This window comes from Gossypium hirsutum, chromosome A11, assembly GCF_007990345.1.
Source record: "Gossypium hirsutum isolate 1008001.06 chromosome A11, Gossypium_hirsutum_v2.1, whole genome shotgun sequence".
Classification (NCBI taxonomy): domain Eukaryota; kingdom Viridiplantae; phylum Streptophyta; class Magnoliopsida; order Malvales; family Malvaceae; genus Gossypium; species Gossypium hirsutum.
In genome coordinates, this window is record NC_053434.1 from 106,670,725 (window position 1) to 106,692,244 (window position 21,520).

The 21,520-nt window shown below is 31.2% G+C and overlaps 1 protein-coding gene and 1 long non-coding RNA gene across 8 annotated transcripts; one reads left to right on the plus strand and one right to left on the minus strand.

The window, feature by feature from the left end:
* Positions 1–609: 609 nt before the first annotated feature.
* Positions 610–4,748, minus strand: LOC107892769 (uncharacterized). 7 transcript variants are annotated; one of them, XR_001682622.2, is made up of 5 exons: positions 2,263–3,523; positions 1,970–2,004; positions 1,553–1,664; positions 1,288–1,379; positions 610–820 (listed from the first exon to the last, which is right to left on the minus strand). XR_001682622.2 is itself a non-coding variant. In XM_016817825.2 (4 exons), coding segments are annotated over exons 1-4 (306 nt in total). In that variant the 5' UTR covers positions 2,421–2,601; the 3' UTR covers positions 610–819. The 7 variants fall into 7 exon arrangements, 2 of the variants coding, with proteins under 2 accessions (XP_016673314.1, XP_016673309.1); XM_016817825.2 differs by lacking the exon at positions 1,288–1,379 and having other exon boundaries at positions 2,263–2,601; XM_016817820.2 differs by lacking the exon at positions 610–820 and having other exon boundaries at positions 827–1,379; positions 2,263–3,521.
* A 13,828-nt stretch (positions 4,749–18,576) lies between these two features.
* Positions 18,577–21,520, plus strand: LOC107892790 (uncharacterized). The gene is made up of 3 exons (XR_001682626.2): positions 18,577–18,957; positions 19,310–19,432; positions 21,103–21,520. It is a non-coding gene; the product is annotated as an uncharacterized lncRNA (long non-coding RNA).

Sequence of the window (21,520 nt, forward strand, 5' to 3'; positions counted from 1 at the left end):
TTTGAAATTAAAATAAAATATGAGATCTAAAAACTAAACATTACATCAACAAGAGAGGCAAGATGGAATACACGAGAACCAATAGGGATTAGAACAGCAAATAAACCAAACCCAATTTTATTTGTTTCAAAAGACTTAGGGTCTGTTTGATTGGCAGTAAAATATTTTCCGTAAAATGATTTCTGGAAAGTGTTTTACTTTTCTGTAAAATGATTTACTGGAAAATATTTTCCGGTGTTTGATTGAATCTGTGTAAAATATTTTCTGCTGTTTGACAGATTTCCTGAAATTATTTTTCGGAAAAGTTGTTTTTTACATATATTAATATATATTAATAAATTTTTATATTTTAAATTATTTTTACATATATTGCAATGATTTATTTATAATAATACTCAATTATTAAGCTACAATATTGATCGTTATAAATTGAAAACAACTAATATCAAATAAATTATTTGTAATTGTGTTAAAAAAACAAAAAAAACAAGGATTGAATAATTATAAATTAGCTTCGAAATCACAATGAATACTAGAAATTAATAATATTATCCAAATGTATGATTAGTAGTACACCACCTATACTGAATAGATATGTGCAATATACTAAGTACCAATACATTAAGAATTAATATCAATTGAAAGCAGTTGAACAAATTTATATATATCAACTGAAAGCAAATTATTAGAATACGAAATGGCAATATTCACATATTCTAAAGCTTCTATCAAGCTTTGGATGTGAGCTAATGGTTTCTTCAGCTACAAAAACCCCAATCCTCCTGAGCTGAAGTTCCAAGATTTTCCTAGCTATCATGCTCTGCAGACATATATTAGCATGGTTATGGAAGTAAAGAACAGACACAGTGTGGTAAACAAGAATAATATGTAATTACATGCATGTGTGCATACACCTCTCCTTGAGTATGTATCTGTCTCAGAGAGAAAGATCTATATTGCAACTTAAACAACAAAAGAAACATAGATACGAAAAGATAATCCTCATACATCAAATTCTAAACTTAAAAGAGTCATTGATTTACAATAAGCAATTTCAGATGTCAGAAACATCCATCTAGTATATATAATAATAGGTGGAATTCATTCTAGCACTTAAAATATTTCTTATGACATATCTTGTATTATTCATAGGCGTAACAACCATAGCACTCCCTGAATAAAGGTAACTCTTAAGGTTAAAACAGGAGAGTTGAAATTGCCACAGCAGGTAAGCATTAAGCATAAATTTGCTGCTACCCGAAAAGAAAATATTTGCTACATGTTTACCACTATAGACAAAGCCAAAATGTGAAATATATCTCCACTATAGACAAAATGTCTGCTTCATGTTCTAAAAGCACTTATCATCATCTACAGACCTGTTTTGCCATACAACAATGTATATCAATATACAGTTTGCAGGAATTAGTACAATATATGTACAATATATGTACAATATATGAGAAAAAAATGATCGTTTAAAACGAGAAATAAGCAAACCAATCCATGATTTGCAAAATTAAATACTAATCAGCAAAGAGCAGTTACGAACCAACTACTATTGGTGATATGATAGCCAATGCACCGGGCTTTATCATCTCCCTCAAAGATGCCGATGCTACAATAGCAACATAGCGACCATAATCTGGTTCCTCCTTGTAGTCCTGCAGCCAGAATAATTGAATTCAACGTCACTTTCATTACTTCAATTGAAAAAAATGCACAACTTTAAACAACAGTAGATAGATGAAGTTCCTACTCTTGTGTTCAATCCTACTTCATTTGTCGAACCTCAGCAATTGAACAAAATAAAAAATAAAATACTAACAAATATGCAGAAACCCCTAACAATCAAAACTGAAATTAGAAAATAACTGAAATAAAAACTCAATCAAAGAAAAAAAAGATCAAGAAAGTAGAAAACAGAAAACCCTAGAGCTTCCAATCAAGAATGTGAGTAGAAATCTACCTTCGATGAATCGCGAGAAGAGGTGACGAACAAGGCTGTAATTTTTTAGCAAGCTAATTAGATTGTTTAAAATTAGGGACACGATTAAACATATTAGGGAAGAAGATCTAGAAAACCTAAGACCAAAATCTATTCATGCAGAAGCATTTTGCTTGACACCTTTGCAACAAATTAACAAGATCCTTCAATATAAAACATAGAGAAGGAAAAACAGCAGAGAAAAGGAGGAAAGGCACACCTAAGAAAAAATCACGATCAACAAAAATAATAGACAGAGAAAAGAAGAACAGAACCTGTTGATAACCCAAGAAGAAGAAGCACACCGATGAGGAGGAGAGGCTGATGTTGATGGACGAAGAGGAAATGAGGAGGAAATGAAATGAGAAGGAAATGAGAGGTTGAAGTTGTGTTTTTCGGAAAATGTCTTACGGAAAAAAAATCTGTAAGACATTTTACGCAAAGAAGGGGAGATTTTCCCGTGTTTTGAAGTTGCTTTTCCAGAAAATCAATTCCTTTGGTCAATCAAACACCGTAAAAGAGGGAAAATATTTTCCAGAAAATGAAATACTGCAATCAAACAGACCCTTAAACGACGATGTTTTATCAGTTATTAAAACTGGAAAAAACCTTTGAAAATGTTGTCTGCCACTTTTAAAGAACAGACCCATCATTTTATTACAGTTTTGACATCCTCATGCCCTAAATGGCCGCCGTAATACCAAACACCGCCGCATTCGGTGGCCAACAACACCTTGAAATGGGTCTTTCGACCCCGATTCAAGGCCGTATTCTGGTAATCCTTCTTTCCTTCTCTCTTATATTTGTTTGTATTGCAGATTCGAATGAAAAAAAAGGAAAAAAACAGAATAAAAACGATGGTAAACCACCTTTGAGATGTAATCTTCTGACTATCTCCTGTTGATTTCTGTATATTTGTTTGATTTTCTCAATCCGTGTTCTATTTCTCTAGAAAAAAAAGGGGAAAAAACCCCAATAAAATGAATATCCATGGCTTTTTATAGCCATATTTACAACTGATTTTGCCTCTACTCGTTGCAGGTATGGTGAACGTGGAGAAGGGGTACATGGACATTAGGCACTAGTGTGTGGTGGTGGAGAACGTGGGTAGTGGCGGTTGAATGTGGGCACATGGGGGCTGAAGGGAGGCAACAAATCTAGGGTTTCCCTCTTTGCTGAAAAGTTTTGTGGACTAGGGTTTTTTTTCAAATTTGGGCTTGTTTAATTTGGGTTTGTGGTTTGTATTTTTGGCCGGGAAAATTTTGGGCCCTAAACCCGTGTCTTTGCCTGTGTGGACAAAAATAGGCTATTTACCAAGCCATTTTGCCACCCAAACTAGCTTACACTTACATCTATCCAATTTGTACCAAAATATAACATCTATAGGCATTCAAACCATCTAAATCAAGTCTAATTCATGCTAATTCTATGCCATCATCCATAATACACACAAGTCACAAAATAGGCCATTCCATTTATACCAAATTCACATATACAATTCAACTAATTAGACACTTTCAAACATGCATCATTATGCTCAAACTCACAAACATATAACTTTTCCAATATCAACCATTTGACATCCACAATATCTATAATCCAAAAGCATTATATATCCATCAATAAACTCACAACACAATCCATATACACATATATATACACAACCATACCAACCAAATTAAGCCAACTCTCATGGCTATATACAAAACCAAAAACATTTAACATTTACAAGCCATTTCAAATGGCCAACGTCATTACCAACTCATATACCAAAATGACCAAACTCCTATACATGCCATATACTCAAAATACTTAAATTCAAAAGTACCAAGTGTAACACCCCCACGCCCGAAACCGTCACCGGAGTCAAGCTTGAGGTGTTACTAAACTTATCTTACCTTTTAAACAACTCTAAAACACTTATTTTAATTTTTGGAATAAACTATTTTTCTGCATCATGGTTGCTTAAAAATTCATTTCTCGAGTTTTAAAACTCAAAATTAAGATCCGTAAATTTTTCCTGAAACTAGACTCATATATCTATCTACTAATTTTTTTCTAGAATTTTTGACTTGGCCAATTAGTACAGTTTATTAGTTAAAGTTTCCCCTGTTTCAAAACTCAACTACACTGACCTCTTCTTATTACGAGCCATGTTTCTTCCTGTAAAAAATTCATATGACTAAGCCGTTTGTTTCTCTCAAAACTAGATTCAACAAGTATTCTAACCATATAAATTACACCTTCTAATTAGTTTTTTACAATTTATGGTGAATTTCCAAATTTGAAACAGGAGATCCAGAAATCACTCTGACCCTGTTTCACTAAAACTCAGATATCTCATAAAATATAATACCTTTACCTGTTTTGTTTATTCCATAAGAAAATATACATAATAAGCTTTAATTTCATATATTATTCATCTTCAAACTATGTTTCTGCAATTTTTAGTGATTTTTCAAAGTTACGTCATTTCTGTTACTTGAATCTGTTTTTAGGTTACTTTCACATTTTTCATAATTTTCATGTGATAATCATCAATCAATCATACATATTAATAAATATGTATATCATCGGCTATTTTATTAGCTAATCACTAGCAAGTATTTACACATCATTCATTGTTCATATTATACCAAAAGTAGCTAAGTTTCTATACATGCCATACCCAAAATAAAACGTCTAGTTATACCGAGTTATTTCTTTGATAGCGTGATCGGCCTCCGACGTTTCCTTCGATCCCCGAGTGACTAGATAAGTACTATAAGAAGAAAAAAATAAAGAGATTAAGCACTAGGCTTAGTAAGCTTACAAGCAAATAAATCACAACATTCAACATAATGGATAATTATGCATAATATCATCTAACATCATAAATTTCTTTACTTCTCAATTTGTATCTTCTTCTTTATTCCCTTACCTTCTTTCTTACCTGACCTTTCCTTTTTCATAAGTATAATCTACTTTTCCTTTGCTGTTAATTCACTGTAATTTAACTCATATCCTGACCCGTTGAACCACTCGGAATACTAAGGATACTAGGGTCGTTCCTGTCTATCAATATCCTGCCAATGCCATGTCTTTGACATGGACTTACATGAATTATTCCTGTCTCCAATGCCATATATAATATGGACTTACATGGCTCAATCCTATCTCCAAAGCCATATTTCTAATATGGACTTACATGGCTCATTTCTGTTCTGTCTTGTCAACTCTAATATCCTAACATTCCTAGGGTTCAACCGGGGCTTTCTAACACTTTTCCTCTGTCACTCCACCTTAAATTCGACTTTACATATTTTCATAACATAAGTATATAAATGCTGGAAATTGACAATAATAATGTAAAATAAAAGAATATTGCATTTATTTACTGTAACTTACCTTGATACAAAATGTGACTAAACTTTACAATTTAGTCCTTTACTTTTTCTTTTCCCTGATCTACTCCCGAATTTCGTTCTTCTTGATCTATAATAGCAAATTTAAATTATTTAATATTCACATTTATTAAAACAGTCCTTGACCCAAACTTTTGCAAAATTATATTTTTACCCCTAAACTTTCACATATTTGCACTTTTGCCCCAAGGCTCGTAAATTAAACTTCATCCTATTTTCTTATGTTTTATGACATGCTGATCATTTTTCCCTTCTATGGCAATATCAAAATCACACTCTAACATATACTTATGACTATTGGTATTTTTTTCCAATTTAAGCCCTTTTACTCGTTTTCACTTAAAACCGAGTAGCATAAGTTGTTTAACATAATTTAAAACCTCATATTCTATCATAAAACACCAAAATACACAAATTTCAGCCATGGGTATTTTCCAAATATGAACCCTAGGCTGAATTATTGCTAGAATAAGCTTAATCAAGTTACCGGGACTCCAAAAACGTAAAGATCATTAAAAACGGGGCTTGGAATTACTTACTATGAAGCTTGAAAGTTGAAGAAACCCCAGCTATGGAGGAGAGCAAAAATCGGCAGAAACTAATTGAGAAGATGACCATTTTTGTGTTATTTTTCCCTATTTAATTCATTTAATATCCAAATGACCAAATTACCCCTCCTTACTAAACTTTCAAAAATTCCTTCCATGTCCTAATTTTTGTCCATGAACTTAAAATTGGTCAAATTGTTATTTAAACCCTCCTAATTAATATTCCAAAGTAATTTCATACTAAAAACTTCTAGAATGCAAGTTTTGCAAATTATTCAATTTAGTCCCTAACCTCAACTTAAGCACTTTATGCATGGAATTTCATCACGAAATTTTCACACAATCATGCAATCATACCATGAACCTTAAAATAATAATAAAATAAATTTTTTTACCTCGAATTTGTGGTTTCGCAACCACTATTCCGTTTAGGCCCTATTTTGGGATGTTACACCAAGTGATAGTAGGATAGTGTGATGAAATCTCCGACGGTCCTTGAATCCGAGCTAGCTTGATTTCACTATAAAACACGGAAAAATAAACTATGTAAGCTATAAAGCTTAGTAAGTTCGTATGAAAATAAATAGCAAAACTCACCAGTTAATTACCATTCAAAATATGCATATAACATACTAAAAAATATTTAATCACAATGTTAACATGTATTCAATCACCTATTTAACCATGAACTCAATTCTTTCATATGTTCAATGCATATACAATCTTCGTACATACCTGTATTGATACGTATCTATTTCTCACCATTTCATATCTTCGATTTACCCGTTGAACCATTCAGAATACTATCGGATACTCGGGAATCTCGCACCCTAAGTGCCACATACATAGCCAAAGCTATCTTAATCTCGTATCACATATAATGCTCACTCTCGAGCTATCAATGGGTTCGCTCACACAAGCTGACAGTCATGACAATGCTACACGGTGCTGCTCACACAAGCTGACGAGTATCCTCAATACATGCCAGATAACTTAGCCACCGGTAGGATTTACGAACCAGCACCCAAATCATATAACCCCTAATGACATTTCATTTGTATCCTAAACTATTCCTAAGGTTCAACCGAGACTTCACACTTGCCGAATTGTCGTCAAACGTGTAATACCCCGAAAATTTCTACAGTAAGAAAGTAAGATATTATCCTCGATATAGTAAAATTAAGGAAATAAAGTGACAAAAAGAGAATTTTTGAACTATGAAAAAGTTGAAAAAGTTGAAGGACCAACAGTGTAAACATTTTAAGGGTGAAATGATCTAGAAACTAAGGAAAATGGATGAATTAGGACCAAATTGAAAAGGTGAAAAATTTTGAGGGAATAAATCATAATTTTACCAAATTAAGTGATCACTCAAGGATGAAATTTTAAAAGATCATAAAGGGCAAAATAGTCAATTAGAAGAGAGAGAAATCTAGAAGGCAATGATGATGTTGGTGATATTTTAGATTAATTAAATAAATAAATATTAGTTTATTAATATTTTAATAAGATATTTTATTATTATTTTATTTAATATATAAGGAGAGAAAGATGAAGAATTCTCTTCATCTTTCCCATGCACCAACGTGAGAAGAAGAAGGAAGAAAGAAAGAAAATTTTCTTTTCTTTACAATTTGGTCCTTTTACAAAAAAATCTACCATTTTCACTTAGAAACCAAAAGAATTTACCAAAAATTTTATTCTTTCCCCGATCTAAATCTGTGTTTTACCTTTCATAATCTAAATATAATCAAAATTAACTTATTTAATAATCTCTCTATTCAATTTAGTCCAAAATACACTTTAAAGACACTTTACACATTTGCCCTTAATATTTCATATTTTTACAATTTAGTCATTATTTCATAAAATCACAAATTCATGAAATTCAACCACAACTTATGCTAGCCGAATTTCAAATAGGTCCCTAGCAGTCCATATTTTTCATTTATTTCACAATTTAACCACAAAATTTACACATTTCATAATTTAATCCCTAATTGAATATTTTACTAAAAATCATTTTACAAATGTTGTTTATCTAAAAACAAGCATGCATTTTCTATCATCAAACATCAAAACATACATAAATTCATCAATGGAGAAACCCTAAATCTTTAACAGTTTTGCAAAATAATCCCTGGGTTAGCTAGACTAAGCTACAACGATCTCAAAAATATAGAAATCATTAAAAACGGGACAAAATTGAACTTACATGTATGGTTGATAACTAGCCGAACTTTGAAGCTATTTTAATGGTTTCCTTCTTGCTACATTCGGTTGAAAATGAAGAAGACAAGATGATATCTTTTGTTATTTTATTAATTTACTTATTATTTCACTAATTTACCTTTTTAACCTTTAATAAAAAAACATTATAAATCATCTAATTTATGTCTATAATTGTCCACTCATGCTATTAGTGGTCTAATTACAACATAAACCCTTCAAAAATTTAATTTCATAGCTATTAAATCCTTTTAGCTTATAGAACTCTAATTTTGCACTTTACGCGATTTAGTTATTTTTATCAAATTAGGCACTTAAATGATAAAATTTCTTAACGGAACTTTCTCACAATCATTCTAACATGCTGTAAACATTAAAATAATAATAAAATAATTATTTTAACCTTAGATTTATGGTCCCGAAATCACTGTTTCGATTTAACAAAAACGGGTTGTTACAATTACAGTTGGACTCAGTCCTTTAGAAGGCACTCTAGCTCCCCAGAGCCTCCAGATTCTCCAGAACCACCAGGTCCCCTAGTCACAAAGTTGCTCGAATGCGGTGAAGATCTAGATGGGGTAGAAGTGTTAATCTTATGGATAACAAGAGAGTGTGACATCTGTGAACCATATTTAGGCAACAGATTTGGGCTCACTAAAAATCCTTTCTTAGGATATTGTGTAACAGCCTAATTTTTAGTGGTGTCGGAAACAATGATTCGAGATCACTACATCCGACGAGTAAGTTTGAAAATTTAGTAAATTAATATTTATGAGTCAAGTTTGACATTAGAAATATTCTAGAATTAGTGAATTTTGTGAATTAAAAGAATTTATTAGGTCAAATGGGTCGAAAACAAGGTATCGAGACCTCGAATTCATAAACCGAGCCATAAATATTTTTAAAAATATTTATGGAGTGTTATTGAGTTAGTATTAAAGTTTCGTTAGAAAATTTTAACGTTTTGATAGTTAATTAATTAAAAAAGACTAAATTGTAAAATGTGCAATGTAAACCCCTAACTCGTATCCGTTGCCGAAACAGTGTTTCGGGGCATTACTAAGATTTACTTATCATTTAACAAAAACTTTCAATTAAATACTTACCGATTCAATGCATCGTATAAACAAACATATTACCATTCAATCAATAGCTTGGCACTTGTCTAAGCATCAAACAACAACATTGTTAGTATACTTGCACATATTTCATATAAATTCAACATTAATATACTTATTTTCTCGACATGTCACAATTGAGTTTAATAATTGTCTCAACTTACATAATTTCCTTGTATCAACATATCAAAGATAATCATATACGTACATGTCATGAAACATATCATTCTCTTACCATTTCTTCATAAGCATATATCATTCATTTCATTATATCAATATTTCATGCACTATCATTTCCATATATTTTATGTAGATTTATTCCTGTAATAGTTCATATCAAACTTAACATAAATTAAATTCCATGTACCTATACTTCTTTCATACAACTATTTTGTACATATATTTCCAAATGACCAATTCTTGTAAACATTTCACACAACCATTTTGTACAACCAATTCATATAACCATTCGTCATCTGATACATATTACCTGAATATCAATTGTTCAATAGAGGTCATAGTGTCTCCCATCCACAGTCTTATTTATCTTCGACAGGATGCCATAGTGTCTTCCAACTATGGTCTTATTCATTTTCTGTCATGTTGCCATGGTATCTTTCAACCATGGTCTTATTCATTTTCTGTCATGTTGCCATAGTATCTTTCAACCATGGTCTTATTCATTTCTCGTCTTATTGCCATAGTATCTTTCAACTATGGTCTTACATATCTGAATCGTGATGCCATAACGTCTTTCAACTATGGTCTTACATAACGTCTTTCAACTATGGTCTTACTCATCTGAATCACGATGCCATAACGTCTTTTAGCTATGGTCTTACTCATTTCTGGTATGATGCCATAGTCCAACTATGGTCTTACACATATATTGCCATGGTCTTACACTCGTAGTGTCATATCCCAGATATGGTCTTATCATCAGGATGCCATAGCCTAGCTATGGTCTTACACATATATTGCCATGGCCCAGCCATGGTCTTATCCGTCAATTCATCACTGATCACTAAACGATTATATTCAATTCAGCGTTCTGCTCAATTTGAACTTTTGATCCGATTTCCATAATTTAACAATATTCATAATTCAATCGCAAACATATGAAATAATACATTATATCATTCCTAATTTAACAAATAATCATGAAAGTTCAACCATATGAATTTACCTGACTAAATTGCAGAAATACCAAGATTCAAGGGCATTTTGGTAATTTTTCATTTTCATCGATTTTCCATCCGATCTTGATCTAAATTAATAATTTCATTCAATTTATTAACTTAGACAATAAAACAATTCATTTCATGCAATTTGATCACTTTTGACATTTTTACAAAATTACCCTTTAAACTTTTACTTTTATTCAATTTAGTCCCTGAATCTAAAACATGCAAATTATCCATTTTAAATGTAAGCCATTACCAGCTGAATATTCATATACTTATTTTCCTCCTCCTCCTCTCCATTCCACATGCTTAATATATATAACATGCTTATATGTTACATTATCTATAATTTCACTATTTACTTATATATTCATTCAAAGCTGCCCACTTGAGTCATAGTCACTAAATTATTTATATCTTGAGCTAAAAAAATTCCAAATTAAGATCCGATTGATGATTGAAACTAGACTCAAATATATTTCTACCATAAAATTTTCAGAATTTATACTTTAGCCAATAAGTACAGGAAAATCTTCAAATTTATCTTTGTTCTGCTGTTTGACAGCTTCAACCTTTCTTTACTAAAAATTAATTATCTCTTAGTACAGGATTCAGATGATGTTCCCGTTTGTTTCTATTGAAAATAGACTCATTAAGAATTTAAAAATATAAATTTAAGCCCATAATTATTTTTCTCCAATTTTTTTATGATTTTCCAAAGTCAAAACAGGGGAACCCGAAATCATTCTGACCTTGTCTCACATAAATTGTTATATCTCACAATCTACAATTCTGTTACTTATACCATTTCTTTTAGGTAAAACTAGATTCAATAATATTTAATTTAATATATTATTTAGCCTCTAATTCGAACTCTAAAATTTTTGGTGAATGTTCAAAATTAGACTACTGCTGCTGTCCAAAATTGTTTTAGTGCAAAATGTTGATTACTAAGTTTATAACACCCTTATTCCCTTTCTCTATAATATTTCTCATCACTTTCTCTTACGTCCCTTCACTAACATATCAAGAACATAAAACCTTATATAAGAAAACTCTACTATAACACCATTTCCATGCTTTTTCAATAATAACAAACTTAAAAATATATTGAAATCTTCATGTTCTTACCTTGTCCTATTGATTTCAATCTTTAACTTGATTTTTCTCTCTCCTCCAGCTTCAATTTCTTGAATCTAACTTGATATTCTAGCTCTTCATAGTTTCCTTGTCATCTTTCTCTCTTGATGGCTATGGAAATTCTTTTGATTTCAAAGTGAAAATGGTGAATTTTTTGTGAAAGGATCAAATTGTAAAGAAAAGAAAATTTTCTTTCTTTTCTTCTCTTCTAACGTTGGTTGCATGGAAAAGATGGATGATAATTCCTCATCTTTCTTTCTTTATATACTAATAAAATATTAATAAAATAATATTGATCTAATTAAATAATTATAAAATATCAAAATATCTCTAATATCATTGTTGCCTTCTAGAATTCTCTCTCTTTCAAATTAACCATTTTTCCCTTTATGATCTTTTAAAATTTCATCCTTGAGTCATCATTTAAATTTGGTAAATTTATATTTAGTCCCTCATAATTCTTCACCTATTCAATTTGGTCCTAATTCATCTATTTTTCTTAGTTTCTAGATCATTCCACCCTTAAAATATTTACACTATTAGTCTTTCAACTTTTTCATATTTACACTTTAACCCCATAAATTTTGAGAATTTACTTTTGTATAACAAAACTTTTCTCACTTTTACAATTTAGTCCTTTCTTGAATTAATATATCATAATATACTTTCCAATATTGACATAACTCAAAATTTCCCTTTTTGTCACTTTATTTCCTTATTTTACTATATCAACGATAATATCTTACTGTAAAAAAATTTCGGGGTATTACATGCAAAACTTATTAAAGTGATTAAATAATTTAAATGTCTAATAAGGAGGGATTTAACCCAAATTAAATGGGCTGGATGGTTTGGGGCATGAAATAAGTAAGAAAACAATGTGAACAAGGGGCAAAATTAGAAATAACCTAAAATTCATTAGTTAAAAAGGATTTAATTGAAAAATCTAAAGATTTCATCATTTTTCTTCAGTTAAAAATGCCATAGCAGACTTTCTAAGCCGGTTTTTCATATTTTTGCACCATGTGAGTTCAATTCTTGCTTTTTCTTTCTAATTTTTATGTTTTTGTGACTTTTACAATTAGGTCCACTTATTGAATTCATTAGTTTTTGATTCTGTAGGTGAAATTGAAAGTTACCATGGTTGAGTGTTGGACGTTTATGATGAATAAACATGGATTTGAAGCTTTAATTTTGCTATGTGATGATTTTATTAGGTGATTTCAATAGAAATTAATTTTTAGGATCTAATTGTGAAAAAAGTCAAGAATTAGGGTTTTGTATTGAAATTTTAAATACCAAAGGTTGTGTAGCTGTTTAGAATGATGGAATAAAATGTTTATTGAGAAAAGTTAGCTCAATTGATGGGTTAGTTGAGCAGGGACTAAATTGTAAAAAATATAAATTTTAAGGTAAAAGTGTAATTTCAAAAATTGAAGGGCATATATTGTGAAGTGGATTAGAATTGAATTAGATGCTAATGAATGGAAAATTTTATATTATAGATCGAGAATCCGAAGATAAACGAGGAAAAGAGAAAATTTTTGATTAATCTCTGAATTTCTACAACTTTTATAAATTAGCCCAGGTTAACTCATATGGCTGAATTTTTATGTTCAATTGTTAATTTAGGATTGATACAATATTTATAATTTATATTTTTTTTATAGAATTATGATAATTGTTCGATGTGAAAATCGAATTGAAAGTTCAAATTAAGGGAAACGCAGGATTGAGTACGTTAATTCAGTGATCAATGATGAATTGATGGTTAAGACCATGGTTAAACCATGGCAAAGTGTGAAGTGCAAGACTATGACAGAGCTATGGCATAGTGTGAAAGACCATAACTAGGTTATGGCACTGTGAAAGTGAACATAAGACCATGATTAAATCATGGCAGTATAAGTGTGTGCAAGTGTAAGACCATAGCTAAGCTATGGCATTGTGATAAAGTGTGCAATCATGGCTAAGCCATGGTAAAATGTGTGCAAGACAAAATTGAATGTGGCATCAAGCTAACGACGTACTCTATTCCGTAAGGCGTTCCCTAATTTGACAAGTATTAGTAAGTGTTATATGAATTTAAGTGTTGGGGTTTAATTAGATATTGGTATTGAGCTAAATCAAGTGAATTTATCATTTGAAATTGTGTATGACCGAAAAAATTAGTGAAAAACTTATTATTTGAATTGTTATTGTAATTCGATAAGATTTATGTTTTAAGCCTATGAGCTTACTAAGCTTTCTTAAGCTTATTTTTGTGTGTTAAATGTTCTTTATAGATTAACAAGAGTTTAAAGAACCAGATCATCACACCGGGTCACACTATCCAGATTTTACTGGTAGATTTTGTTTTATAACTTAAATTTTATATGGCATATATAGGATGGAATGAAATGAAAGTAAACTTGTAATAGGGTTATGAATGATTATTCTACATATATATATATTTATATGCATGTGTTTAATAAAATCTATTAGTTAATGAATGGAATTAAATGACAAGTATATGCAAGAGAATAGTGTAATGACAGGTATAAAACTTGATAACTGACTTGAATTGGTTGTTGGATTAGTCTATATGGGTATATGAAAGTGTTTTGTACAGGTTGGATGTATAAAGGGTGAGAAAAGTGACCCTAAAATGACCTATTTTCGTCCACACGGACAGACACACGAGCGTGTGTCTTGACGGTGTGTGTCACACGGCTTGGCATATGGGCATGTGTTCTAGCCGTGTGTCCCCTACACCTTAAAAATGAGAAACAGAATGCTCAGAATTGAGCACACGGGTAGAGACATGGGCGTGTGTCTCAGCTGTGTGAGTAGCACGGCCTTGGACACGGCCATGTGATTTGGCCGTGTGAAAACTGCACCTAAAATGTAAAAATTGAATTAACCACACGGCCTAGCACACAGGTGTGTGACTTGGCCGTGTGACTTCTATTTCTTCATGCCTTATAAGTCGGAGGTTACACGGGGTAGGGACACGGGCATGCATGACTATACGGGCTGACCACATGGGCATGTGGGCACTGTTCATAAGAAAAATTTTGTAATTTCGCGAAAAGTTCTTAAAGCTTCCGAATTAGTCCTGATTTGATTTTACCGTTCATATTGGGCTTCGATAGTCCAATTAAGGGACAATATGATTATTTTTGAATATGAATAGTACTTTTGCATGATTTATTTGAAATTAATTTGTAAACTCCGGTAATGCTCTGAAACCCTATTCCAGTGATAGATACGGGTTAGGGGTATTACATATTGACTCAGTATACTCTTTACTGGTTGAGCAATATGAAACTTTTCTACCAATGTCTGAGGTCTAAAGAGTTGTAAGTACTGACTTATTTCTGTTTTCAGGTTACTAACAAATATGCTAAAGGCTTATGCTTCAGATAATTGTACTTGGTTTAAAAGACTTACAAATTGATCATGATATTGCTCCACTAAGCCTTGCTATTTTAAAGTAACCAATTCTACCATCCCATCCTTGACGGTGTTTGATCCAAAATGCTCTATCAAGTTATGAGCATAACAAGTCCAGTCCTACAAGTGAAGACCCCCATGCTTCTGAGCATAGAAGTGATGCCAATCCAAGGCTTGACCTTCCAAGTGAAGCATCACTGTACGCAATTTGTCACAGTTGGGCACTTCTTTAACTACAAATTATTGCTCGATTCGACCACTAGCCTCTAAATTCAGCTCCATCAAAATGAGGGTACTCTTACCTGTATGAACGCTCTTGAGGAACCTTCAATTTAGGTAGGCTTGAGATTGTAGGCCCTAAGGAAGTTTGAGTAAAGTCCAAAGAGTCTTTGGGTGGGAAGCCAGAATGTGGCCCTCCCAAGACCTCTTTCCCATTAGCTTGAGCAATAACAGTAGTATTTGAAGCAGTGGGAATGCCCAAGTAATTCACAAATAGGGAATGCATCTCCATCCTAAACTCTTCTTTAAAGCCTCGCAATATAGCCTCCATCTTAGCATCCCACTTAGAATCCAAGTGAGAGAGTTTACCTTGGACTTTTACCATTTCTTGTTAAAGGACACTCACATCCTTCTGCCGTCTCGTGGTCACCCCATCCCCAGCCATAGAAAATCATTTGGCTCTGATACATTGATACGAATAAAACAAAAAAAAGACAGAGAAATAAAAAATAGAGAATATTTGAGAAGAAAGAGAAAGAGATATTGATGGAATTTCTTTAATAATAGTTTTCATAACCTTTCATCCAATTACAGCTGCATATAAATAAGGAAACAAAACAGTCCAAAATTGGTTAAAACAAACAGTACAAACATTTATTCAAGACACCCCGTTTTTACTAAAGTCACTGCGTACTATTTCATTAATGCTAAACACACCGTTTGCCATATGTCAGTTCTGACCTGTATCAGATTTCAAGTATGAATATGTACTTAAAATTTTTCTTTCGCCTTTTCATCTTTGTTTTTAGTTTCTAATATATGTTTCTTTTTACTTATATTTCAAATGGATTTTTGTCAAGGTTATTGGTTTCAGATTTAGAGAACCATTGTTTTGTTTCGTTGAAATTATGGATCTTGGTGTGGTTATTTTTGTTTGTTTATCTTGTACTATATATTCTTCATGATTGTAGCTATTGTGATATGGTCTATTTCTTTTTATTTTTTGTTTAGTAAAATATTATTGGTGCTTGTGTTTTTGGCTTCAGTTTTAGCATTTGGATTTAAGATTTTGAGATTTGGGATTCAATTTTTGAGATTCAGGATTTCCATAATAATTTCTTGATAAATGACCAAAGTACCTTTTTCATGATAAATTACCATTTTGCCCATTTTGACTCAATGCATAATTTCTTCACAATAATAGACATTTTTCATATCCAAATCTCATAGTTCACATTTACCCTTAATAATACTCATTACATGGTGAAAATTACCTTTTTACTCTCATTACATGGCCTTTTTACTCTCTTCTAAACAAAAATGGAAATTTTATGATTTAGTCCCTACACTCCAAAAAATATTTCAAATTATTCTTATACTAATTAATCATTAATAACCCATATTCCTCATTTTGGTCAAATTTGCACTTTAGTCTTCAAACTATTTAGAATTTTCAATTTGATCCTTTTTGCCTCATTTCCACATCCAAAATACTTTTCATTGATTTCTATCTCCATTAAAAATTTTCCTCTCATAAAATTCTTTATCTTGCTCATGTTTCAATTTTTTTCTTGTAAATCCACTATTTTAGATCCCGAAATAATGTCATGTGCTTTATAAAAAAATTTTATGTGTTACACTACCCATTTCCCCCTTTTTTTTTTGCCAAAGACATTATTTTTGCTCAATCATATCTTAACCAAACAAATATATTTAGCTGTCTTATCTCAATTTATATATTTCTCAAGACATATGATGAATGCTAGAAATACTCAAATATTCTTCTAGACTAATACAAAGAAGCCAATGCCAAACACAATTAGTTCTTGACTTAGGTTTTAAAGTGTGGATGAAGAAGGGAATTATTTAGGTATTCCTTTGTTACATAAACGAGTTAATAAAAATACTTATAAATTTTCTTGTTGATAAAATTCATAAACGGTTAAATGGATGGGATTAGACCTGTTCGTGGGTCAGGCCATCTGCCCAGGCCCAAAAGCTGACCCAAAATATGAGATGGTTTAGACAAAAAATGAAATTCAAAAAATGGGATTGGGTTAAATTTAAAATCTGTTTTCTATTTAAGTCTATGGTTTAGGGCCTAAACCCTAATCAATTATTTTCATAACTAGTTAATTAAGGAAGCTGTGAAAAATTTGTTCTGCATACCTTGTGGAATCAATAGTTTCCAAGTATTTGAAACAAGCTCGATATTTGACTTGAGTTCAATCGAACATCTATTTTAAATTCAAGCTCGACTCAATAATTAAAATTAAGGTTAATATATATTAAGGGCAATAATGTAATTTAATATTATAAAAATATAAAAAGCTTGATAAGGCTCACGAGCCATTTGAGTCAAGTATTACTAAGATCAAATTCGGCTCAATAATTACTGAATCGAGTTCAAATATTTTGAGTCGGAAACTCGAATGGCTTGTGAGTACCAATGTCTCATTTACACCCCTACTATCAATAGCCCCTCCTCAACCTTTTGATAAAAAGATAAATCAAAGTCATATTTGATTATTTTATCATTTTTTAAAAATAAAATAAAATTTTCAGCCACTAGCATGTTGTAATCTAGTTATATTAAAATTATTAAACTCTTATTAAATTTTCTAATATTTATCTAAATAAAATAATGTGAAGCTTTTAGACTCCAAATTAAGGGGGGACACACATTATATTTATTTATATATTTAACTGTATTTTTTTCTACATTTTACAATATATTTATCATATCCTAACCTCGTTTGTGCAGTTTGAAATTCCTGATAAGAAAAAAATGTTGAAAAAATAAAAATAATAAAAATAAAAGTTAGTTTGTAATTTCAACACTAGACAATAGTCTTTTTCGCTACAGTTAATGTCTTTACATTTTCCCTACATTTAATATCTTAATGCTTTTTCCTTACATTTAATGCATTTTCTCTGCATTTAATGTCTAAAACTATGACCTTTTTTATTTAATCTAGTGAGTGTCGAGTCACACATTAACGACACTAATTATAATAATATTTTTTTCACTTGTTTTGTCATGTGATACTTTTTAAAAAAAAAATTTCATTAGTCCATTAATGTTACAGGTGATACTAAAAGTTACTTTAGCAAATACTTCATTTTCATAATTAATTTATTTCAAACTTATTTTTATAATTAATTAATTTTTAATATTATTTTCATAAAAATCCTTTACTATAAAATAATTTTTCATAAAATAATATATGAAAAGAGTAATTCTAAAATTTACTTTAAAAATTGCCAACTCACTGTATAAAAAAAATCCTGACTCACTCTCCGCTCCGTCTCACGCATCCCCGGCGGCAAAGAAGCCTCTCGCTTCGCCAGCTTCGTCTCCCTCAATCTGATACGTGTTTAATTCTTCAACTTCTAAGTTTTTATTAAAATTAGCTAACTGTTGGGTTTTGGGTTTTTATTGGATTAACTTTATAATGGGTAGTAATGGATTGCACCATGGAGGCCCATAGGATTTATGAAACAATAATAGATGGGAATAGTTTCAGTACTAAACGGCTGGCAGTAATTAGTAATGCTTTTGTTCTCTTCTTTTCTTGAATTTATCTCTCTATTCCTCCTTTCCTTTACCTCTTCTGTGTAAATCTGTAGTGTGATTTTGGCACGTATCACAATCCTTCTCTTGCCTTCTGAAATACTAGGAAATTGAATAAGGTAATTTTTTTTGAAACCCTAAATTGAGTCCTGAGATTTTCAGTTATCTTCTCTTTGCATTTGCAGCACTCTGCTATATCTCATTTTTCTGTTTTCGATCCTACTGCTAGTTATTGTCTCTCTGTTTACTTTGTTGAGTTTAAAACCCATCGGTTTAGCGGAACTAGCAAACTGTTTTCGCCTCTATTTTTACCAAATTGAAAAAAATTGCTTAAGTTTAAAGTAACTCTTTAATATTTAGTGTAAAGTTATTTTAAAATATTGAAATTGTTGTTTAAATTTATCGATCTATTTTGGAAATTGATCAATCTTGTCACTGTTAATAATAAAATCATTTTACTTTATGATTCAGATGCCTCATAGAACACGTCCTATGACAGCTCTGTTAGTGTTCACTGGCCTCAATGCTGTGCTGGTCTCCACCATTACTCCTGTCTATGATTTTGTTTGCTTCCTTCCTTTCTGGGAGAGACGGGTTTGTTTCTTATTGCTCTTTTTTGCTTACTTTCTTGGCACTGGCTTTATATATGTGACATTGTGATATTTAATTGGGTTGTTCTATAGTAGCATGTGTTGTTACCAGAGGATTTTGGTTGGTTCCTTTGCCCTATGATGAGTTTGCTTGCTATTATTAATCTTAAAAGTTAGTTCTTGTGACTATTAGGTCAATCTTGATGAGATAGAAACAATTTAGGATTGTTCAATGTTTACTATCAATCTAAACTCATTTTCTTCATTGGTTCTTGTGTGTTATAGGACAGTAAAACTGTAATTTATTGGTTTAGTCAATTCGGGGGGGTGTTACTTGCTGGATTTTGGATTTGGTTTTGGTTTTGGTTTTGGTTTTGGTTTTAAGTGCATATATGTATGCCCTATACATCCAATTCTGCTGACATAACTTACTCAAAATAGTATATTTAAACTAATCTTTGAAGGGATAACTTACTCAAAACAGTATATTCAAACTAATCTTTGAAGGGCTATACTTACTCATTAGATAACTAGTAGTTTATTTGCCACTAGGATTAAGCTTGGTTATGGTAAGATAAAAACGAACCAAGACAAGTACAATAGGTGCTTTCATGGTATAGAATTGCAGGTATAGAATAAAATCAGTAGTAGGATGCGTTTGAATTTAAAAATAGCTGTGGCAATTAGGTGAGTTATAGTAAGAAGTAAAAATGATTACTGAGGGCACAGATTTTCATATGAATCGAACTATGATTTGGTTTAATTATATGCATAGAACTTTTGTTTTTTTTTAATTATACACAAATTTTTTATTCAATTGTATGTATTTTTAAAGATAAATATAATTATTTGTATATACATATATATATTAAATAAACGTAAAATGAGATTACATCTATGAAGCATGGACATGTTGAAAAACCACTCATACTGATGCGGTACCGGTGTCCGACACGCCAGAATACGTACAGGACATGTTGGGTTGAAGGTGGCTGAATGCATGATAATGATTATAATAATTTCCATTCGAAACCCAACCTATGTTTCTTGCGACGATTTTCAAATTTAATCTTGTGCATGTTATTAGGATGTTGAGAGGGACATCGTGACCAGGTTTTAATTATTCCGACATCATTGACTGCAGTCGGTGGCGGCAACAGTGGCGCGCTGGTTCTAGGTTGAGAGGAAGAAAAATGGATGAAGATAATAGGGGAAAAAAAGAGAGAAATGAAAAAAGAAAGGATTTTACTAACTTAAGATTATTTCTTATTATATTTGAAGTTAAGGTATAAATGAAATTTGAACATTGAATTAATTATGAAATTTTGTGGAATAGAAATAAAATAATTTTGTTAATTATTAATTATATTAGCTAAAATATTAATATGTTTAGATTTATATTGAATATTAATATATAAAAATAAATTAAAAAGTATTTTGTTGCCGTTGTCTTGTATTGTCTGTATCCTCAATTTATAATAATAATAAAAAATGTATGTTACATTCATATTCATAGTGTTACATCGATAATTTTATGTATATAATTGTACGTTTATTTGTAATTTTAAGATTTATTTCAATTATAAATTATTAAACTTATATACGGTTCATTTTTCTGTCTTTCATTTGGTTTCTAACTATGGCTTGTGGCTTCTTTTATTTGGTTTGTTTCAGCGAGAACGGCGTCGTCTAGAACGGGAAACTTCATCAAATAAATTTCAATCGTCCTGAAGTATGTTTGAGATTATTCTCCCTTTGAAACTAGATTTGTACTAGTGGATGGTTGCCGTTGTAAGTTTTGCCGCCACCGACTGCCATCAATCAAGTCGGAGTAATTAAAAAATGGTCACTATGTCCCTCTCAACATCCTAATAACATGCACAAGATTAAATTTTGAAAATCGTGCTTTCGAATAGAGATTATTACAATCATTATTATGCTTTCAGCCACCTTCAACCCAACATGTCCTATACGTCTTTTGGCGTGTCGGACACCCGTATGGCACCAGTATGATAGGCTTTCCAACATTTTCGTGCTTCATAGATGTAATCTCATTTTACGTTTATTTAATATATACAAATAATTATATTTA